This window comes from Engraulis encrasicolus, chromosome 4, assembly GCF_034702125.1.
Source record: "Engraulis encrasicolus isolate BLACKSEA-1 chromosome 4, IST_EnEncr_1.0, whole genome shotgun sequence".
NCBI lineage: Eukaryota > Metazoa > Chordata > Actinopteri > Clupeiformes > Engraulidae > Engraulis > Engraulis encrasicolus.
In genome coordinates this window covers 18,054,541-18,063,156 of record NC_085860.1, presented here as the reverse complement: position 1 = coordinate 18,063,156, position 8,616 = coordinate 18,054,541, and the positions used below count along the sequence as shown (strand labels likewise).

General features: G+C 46.2%; 1 protein-coding gene across 1 annotated transcript in view; it reads left to right on the top strand.

Moving 5' to 3' along the window:
- The first annotated feature begins 598 nt into the window (after positions 1-598).
- trhr2 (thyrotropin releasing hormone receptor 2) overlaps positions 599-8,616 on the top strand; it is a 20,623-nt gene continuing 12,605 nt past the window's right edge. Inside the window, exons 1-3 of the mRNA XM_063196384.1 lie at positions 599-984; positions 1,752-1,884; positions 2,569-2,853. Of these exons, the coding sequence (XP_063052454.1) occupies positions 599-984; positions 1,752-1,884; positions 2,569-2,853 (804 nt within the window). The remainder of the gene's footprint in view (positions 985-1,751; positions 1,885-2,568; positions 2,854-8,616) is intronic.

Below are 8,616 nucleotides of genomic sequence, written 5' to 3'. Positions count from 1 at the left end.
AGAATTAGCGTCCGCATCTGCATCTGTGAAGAGAAGACAATCGCATTAAAGCCTCGCGGAAATTAAGCAGCTCAGAAGAGGCCCAAGAAGGGTGCAAGTGTGCTATAACAACAACAACAACAACAACAACCAAACACCTCCTAGGACAAACATGGCCGTTTCCCTGAACTAGATTGTATCAAGACATGGTCAGGAGTTGGGCGTAGAGAAGTATTAATTTGGGTTCATTATTCACAGACAGAGTTACTGTATAGACACACACACACACACACACACACATACACACGCACGCAAGCGCGCGCACACACACACACACACACCAGAAAACAATTCTAGCCTACACTACAGCATACAAAAATAAAACTACGCAAAGGGGCAGTGAAATATAAAACATAACCCTAGCAGAACAAAAAGACTTTACCCCTCTTATTGTATAAAAAAACAGGGGTGCATTTCTTGAAACCATAACTACATTAGCGAATTTGATGTTTGCAGTGCAATGTCCCACTGACAACTACCCAAGTTGCTAGCTGCTAACAACTGCTCAACTGAGAGAACGGACCCCAGATACGCAAAAAACCCCAAAAAAACAAAAAACATGGCTGAGAATGTGAGCTCCCGATCGGACACCCCTACCAACGTGTCGCTGGCCGGGTCGGTGGACCCGGTTCTGCAGTCTCTGGAGTACAAGACGGTGTCGGTGTTCCTGGTGCTGCTGGTGTGCACGGTGGGTATCGTGGGTAACGTCATGGTCGTGCTGGTGGTGCTGACCACACGGCACATGCGCACGCCCACCAACTGCTACCTGGTGAGCCTGGCGGTGGCCGACCTGACAGTGCTGGTGGCGGCGGGGCTGCCCAACATCTCCGACAGCCTGACGGGCACCTGGGTGTACGGGCACGCCGGCTGCCAGGGCATCACCTACCTGCAGTACCTGGGCATCAACGTGTCATCGTGCTCCATCACAGCCTTCACTGTGGAGAGGTGAGTGAGCTCACCTGCACTCACATTTATTTGATTTATTTATTTACACATGGGGAGTGCCTCTTGAAATGTGACATCTCGCTTTCAATAGGGTCCCCTAATTGTATCGCATTATATGGTCCCCCAACTTTTATTGCATCAAGCATGTAACTTAAGGCCAGTTTCACATCTGCGGTGGTCTTTCTGCCCAGTCTCGGACAGTGTGTTCTACTCAGCCTTTCATACATGCATGGCCAGTCCTGTTCCATCACTCTAGAGCAGGGATGGGCAACTGGAGGCTCGGGGGCCACATGCAGCCCGCCCCCTCACTCAGTGCGGCCCGTAGATGAAACAAAATACAAAAAAATAACAATAGTGCCAAGATATAAAAACACTACTGAATCAATCTATTGTAATTATAGTGTTGGCCAATAGAGAACACCTATATCTTTCACACAATATCAGCAGTCAGTGAGCAACCAACTGCACCTCAAACTCTCAGAGTAGCAGTCAGATCGCTGGTCACATGGCCCTCCCTTTCTACACTGCCGACCCAGGTTTGATTCTGGGCTGGGTCATTTGCCGATCCTTCCCCGTCTCTCTCTTCCCACTCGTTTCCTGTCCCTCTGTCACTGTCCTGTCATAAAAAAAAGCTCAAAAGCCCCCCAAAATAAACTTTAAAAAAAGAAGAAGACCTTGTAAAATCAGTTTGGAGTTGAGCGCACTTTCTGAAAAAACGCCATGATCTGACTCATTCCTTCCTAATCCGATGTGTTTCCCCATGACAGGTACATTGCCATCTGCCACCCGATGAAAGCTCAGACGATGTGCACGGTGTCGCGGGCCAAGCGCATCATCGCCGGCGTGTGGGTATTCACCTGCATCTACTGCATGATGTGGTTCTTCCTCGTGGACATCCAGGTGAGACGCCTGCCCTCTACTTCCAACTTACTTATGATAACACTTCAGAAATGCACTCTGAGAGTGCAGACCTCCGCCAAGGAAGCTGTTTGATAGAACATTCGACTATGTTACACTCTAGTTTTATTTTATTTAAGTCTTTCTTTTTCCTGGTGGACATACAGGTGAGACACCTGCCCGCTCCTTCCCTCTCACTTACCTGGGGCCTCATGTACAAAACTTGGCAATGCTTTAGAATAACCACCGTCCCTTGAAAAGCTTTATTAACATGTTGTTGACATATTTTAATTAACTTATTGTAAACAAACCATTTTACAGTTTGTAAATGCTCTCTGCTTCCCACTCACTTACCTGGGACAGAAACACTCTACATAGGCCTACATGTGGAAGGAGACAAAACAACAAAGCGTCTATAGAAATGAACGGGGGCAATTCGTAAAGCCAGTTCTTCCAAACAAACGTGTGAGTTAGATGAGCTGTGCACACTATAACCTATAACTGTGTGCTATTCAGGTGGGCGCTGACGGTGGCGTGGTGTGTGACTACCGTGTGTGTGTGTGTGTGTGTGTGTGTGTGTGTGTGTGTGTGTGTGTGTGTGTGTGTGTGTGTGTGTGTGTGTGTGTGTGTGTGTGTGTGTGTGTGTGTGTGTGTGTGTGTGTGTCTGTGTGTGTCTGTGCTATTCAGGTGAGCCCTGATGGTGGTGTGGTGTGTGGCTACCGTGTGTCACGTGACCTGTACCTGCCCATCTACCTAATGGACTTCGCCATCTTTTACGTGATCCCGCTGCTGCTGGCCATCGTGCTGTACGGCCTCATCGCCCGCATCCTCTTCCTCAACCCGCTGCCCAACGCCCCCGGCAACGCAGTCGGCACGGCAACCACCCTGCGGCGCAGCTGCAAGGAGCCCGCCGCCAACAGCGCCGCTAAGGCAGGCCGGCCCCCCAAGAGCCCTCTCTCGTCACGGAAACAGGTGTGTGTAACGGGTGTGTATGTGTGTGTGTGTGTGTGTGTGGGGGGGGGTGCATTGTCTGTGTGTGTTTGTGCATGTTTGACACATATAGAGAGAGAGAGAGAGAGATTGTGTGTGTGTGTGTGTGTGTGTGTGTGTGTGTGTGTGTGTGTGTGTGTGTGTGTGTGTGTGTGTGTGTGTGTGTGTGTGTGTGTGTGTGTGTAATGTGAGTGTATGTGTGCATGTGCGTGCTTGTGCATTTGTAGGCTGTGTGCATGCCTCTGCATTGTAGGCTGTGTGTGTGTGTGTGTGTGTGTGTGTGTGTGTGTGTGTGTGTGTGTGTGTGTGTGTGTGTGTGTGTGTGTGTGTGTGTGTGTGTGTGTGTGTGTGTGTGTGTGTGTGTAGGTATGTGTGTAGTATGTGTATGCATGTATGTGTGCGTGTGCTTGCATGCCTGTTTACTACCATGTGAGAGTTTGTGTACGTGTGTGTCCATTCATTACACGCATGTTAGCACATGTGTGTACATACACGTATATCCATGTGTGTGTGCACCTGGTGTGTATGTGTGCACATACAGGGAAGCCGAGAAGGGGTGACAAAGGGGTCAGTTGTCCCGGGCCCAGGGACAGAGGGGGGGGGGCAGAATTGGGTCCTCATTACATTGAATGTATTGGGTGAGGGGCCCCTTTCAGATGACCTTGTCCCGGGCCCAGCCTAAGCTGTCAGCGGCCATGTGTGTGTGTGTGTGTGTGTGTGTGTGTGTGTGTGTGTGTGTGTGTGTGTGTGTGTGTGTGTGTGTGTGTGTGTGTGTGTGTGTGTGTGTGTGTGTGTGTGTGTGGCCGCGTGGTAATGACTGCTGTTCGTCTTCATTTGCGGGTGGCAGGGCCCCAGACATGCCGGTCACACCTCATCAGCCCTGCTGAACTACTTTGGGACACCTGCAGCATCTGCACCAACATACCATAGCACAACACACCACCACCATCACCACACACCCAGTTAAACCAACCACTATAAAACTGGAGATGAGCCAGTGCTGTTTTATTATACGTACGGGTTCAAATTGGATTTGATTGAGGAGAGCAGAAGGGCACAACACAACACAACACAGCACAGCACAGCACAGCACAGTGCAGCGCAGCACAGCACAACACAGCAGAACACAGCACCTCACAACACAGCACCTTGCAGCACAGCACAGCGCAGCACAGAACTGCACAGCACAGCAGAACACAGCACCTCACAACACAGCACCTTGCAGCACAGCACAACACAACACAACACAACACAACACAACACAACACAACACAACACAACACAACACAACACAACACAACACAACACAACACAACACAACACAACACAACACGAACACAAACACAAACACAACATACAGACAAAAAATCATGCAAGCCTCTTCTTATACAGAAACATATGAAATCAACAGCTTTACAGCACACCATCAGACCTTCTTTATTCTCCACAATAAGCATGGCTGGTACATTATGTTATATGTCAGGGTTCAAATTAGTTTCGATTGAGGGAGCAACACAAAATTCTATTCAATTCAATTTCAATTTATTAGGGAAGATGTACAATTACAGTGAAACATACGTTGCCATTTCATGCATTACCAGAGTTAGCCTTAGGCTGAAATAACAACAAAATATCAAATGTATACACATTATAAACATGGATGAGATCTTGTTTCTATGTACAGACTAAAATTAAACACAACATACAGACAAGACACAACACAACACAACACAACACAACACAACACAACACAACACAACACAACACAACACAACACAACACAACACAACACAACACAACACAACACAGAATAGCACAACACAACACAACACAACACAACACAACACAACACAACACAACACAACACAACACAACACAACACAACACAACACAACACAACATACAGATAAGACACAACACAACAACAACACAACACAACACAACACAACACAACACAACAATAACACAACACAACACAACACAACACAACACAACACGACACGACACGACACGACACGACACGACACGACACGACACAACACAACACAACACAACACAACATACAGACAAGATACAACACAACACAACACAACAACACAACACATACAGACAAGACACAACACAGCAACAACAACACAACACAACACAACACAACACAACACAACACAACACAACACAACACAACACAACACACAGACAAGACACAACACAACACAACACAACACAACACAACACAACACAACACAACATACAGACAAGACACAGCACAACACAACACAACACAACACATAGGCCTACAGACAAGACACAACACAGCAACAACAACACAACACAACACAACACAACACAACACATACAGACAAGACACAACACAGCAACAAAAACAACACAACACAACACAACACAAACACAACACAACACAACACAATACAACACAACACAACATACAGACAACATACAACATAGCACAATATAACACAACATACAGACAAGCACATTCCACAAATGTACACTTGGCCACTTCCTCCCACATACTGTACAGAGCACCTCAAAACCAGTAGCTCCCAGAAAACCAATAGACCAAACAGCTTATTGTCTGCAAAAAACAGGCATCAAACAAATATGAGCGGCTTAAAATTAGATTTGATTGTCGTCAACAGAATAGCACAACACATCAACATACAAACACAGACAAATGATGCAAACACATTGTTTTACAGAAGAGCATATAAAATCAGCTCTCAGCACACCATCACACTAGTTTCATCCTATTATACGCAATAAACATGGAATACCATTCTATTATGGATTAAAATTGGAATAATTTGTGGGGAGAAAACTAGTATAAGAACAGACCGATGCATGCATACGTACACATGCATTTATGCGCGCGCACACACACATAGACACGCACACACACGCACACACACACACACACACACAGACACACACAGACACACACACACACACACACACACACACACACACACACACACACACACACACACACACACACACACACACACACACACACACACACACACACACACACACACACACACACACACACACACACACCATGTCCAATACAAATAAAACAAACAAAACCAAGTCAAAACCAGAGACAAAGACAAAACCAAGACAAAACCACACTGAATTAAATTTGATCACAGTGAGCTAACGAAACAGTGAGAGGAAATTCAGCAATTTTATTCCCTGAAAATCCCCAATTCCATGCCTACAGTATTCCTCTGGCCTGTAGAACACGACATTGTGCCATCAACTCAGAGTAGCAGCTGGTCATCTTGTGCAGCCAGATGTGTGTGAGCTGAGAGAGAGCGATTAGGAGAAGAGGAGATGAGAAGAGGAGTGGAGAAGAGGATAGGAGAAGAGGATAGGAGAAGTGATTATGAGAATAGGAGAGAAGAGGAGTGGAGAAGAGGAGTGGAGAAGAGGAGTGGAGAAGAGGAGTGGAGAAGAGGAGTGGAAAAGATGAGTGGAGAAGATGAGAGGAGAAGATGAGTGGAGAAGAGGAGAGGAGAAGATGAGAGGAGGAGTGGAGAAGATGAGAGAAGAAGAGCAAGGGAGGAGAGGAGAGGAGCAGTGCACTGGGATGTGCTTTTTGTGTGCGAGTGATCTTACATGGACACACATGCAGCACACACACGATGCGGTACAACAGCTCTGCAATGTGCAACAAACACAAAAACGCACACACGCGCACACAAATGGGGTGGCTGTGTAGTGGAGCATGTGGTCTTAAACACACACACACACACACACACACACATACACACGCACACACAGGGATGCTGTAGATGTGTGGTGGCGTGAGTGGTCTTAACTCTTAAACACACACACTCACACACACACACACACACACACACACACACACACACACACACACACACACACACACACACACACACACACACACACACACACACACACACACACACACACACACACAGGGATGCGGTAGCAGAGTGGTGGCGTGAGTGTGAGTGGTCTTACATGAGGGAGCAGCAGCAGCTCTGAAATGGGAAAGGGATGAAGACAGATGGCAGCTGAATACTGTCTCAACCCTCTATTCACACACACACACACACACACACACACACACACACACACACACACACACACACACACACACACACACACACACACACACACACACACACACACACACACACACACACACACACACACACATGCATGTATGCATGCACACATATGCACACACACACACGCTCGCACACACTCGCTCGCACACACACACACACACACACACACACACACACACACACACACACACACACACACACACACACACACACACACACACACACACACACACACACACACACACATACACGCATGCACACACACACACACACGTGTGCGCGCACACACACACACACACTCACACACACATACAAGACATCATGTATTAATTCAGATAAACACACATGACACCGCACACAGCTGCAATTACAAAAAGCCATCAAGTGCACTTGATTTCTTCTATTTGGACCCAAGAGACAAGAATTAAAGGTGCACTGTAATATTTTTAGTAGTTTATTTCCAGAATTCATGCTGCCCATTCACAAATGTTACCTTCTCCAAGGTATTCATTATGACTGGCAGGGCAGGACTGGTAATCTGGCATACAGGGCATTTTCCTGGTGGGCCGCCAGTCCCTAGGGGCCGACGCTGTTGTTTTTTGTTCGTTTGTTTGTTTGTTTGTTTCAAATTTGACATTAGAGACTGGCTCACAATTTAGATGGGGTGGCCTATCGGTGCATCCTTAGGATACAGTGGACATATTGTAGTATGGAGGTGGGGGTGAGGGGCTGGTCTATGCCAAAAATACCCGGGTCAGTTTGGGGTCACAGTCCCTGATGACTGGGGAAATAGCATTTTTTATGCATGAAAAGGGGGATCTTCTCCATGGTCCGTCATTTTGAACTTCCATGAAAAGACTATTTTTAGCTGCAAAACTCACTGTTTTTTGGTCATACAAGTAAATATTCGCTTATTGTTTAGTAAATTTAGTAAGCTCAAATTTGGTAGTAGACAGCACAGTTTCAATGAGCAGCATAGTTCCAATACCTACACTGGCCACCATCCTACACAGTGCACCTTTAAAGGTAGGCCTAGTCCAAATATTTTGGAAGAGGCTATTGACAGACTGGCAGAACTTAGACTTTCACACTTAAGTATCGTTGTTATTGTAACAAATGAATCACCATTCAAGTGTAAACAAAATATCTTTGTCTCCATATTTGTCTCCCGATCGTACAGTCCTTTGCAACCAGACTGTCGACTGTCATGTCTGGCCATATACTGTCCTTTGTGGTAATGATATCCACTCAATATGAAGGCTACTGTTTCATTCTCCTGACCATTAGTGTGCCATATGCAATTGGGGTTGAATTGCGAGGGGTACCATGTTGTCAGATAGTACCTAGTTGGGAAGCATTGGAGTCTTGCTTTAATTGCAAAGGGGAGCATTTCTTCTGAGATGGACTTATTTTTTAGGACAGAATGTGAGACTGACTGGTCAGCAGATTGAAGGCTCGCTGACTTTCCCTGTTGTTTTTGACTATTCCAATCTTGTATACTTTGTGCTTGTCTCTGAAGTAAGAGTGAATGTCTAATATTCTTGATTTGTAGTTGGCAGGGTGAGTTATTTGTGCTCAGACCACCAGAATGGAAATCTGATGGTTAGATACAATGTCCTCC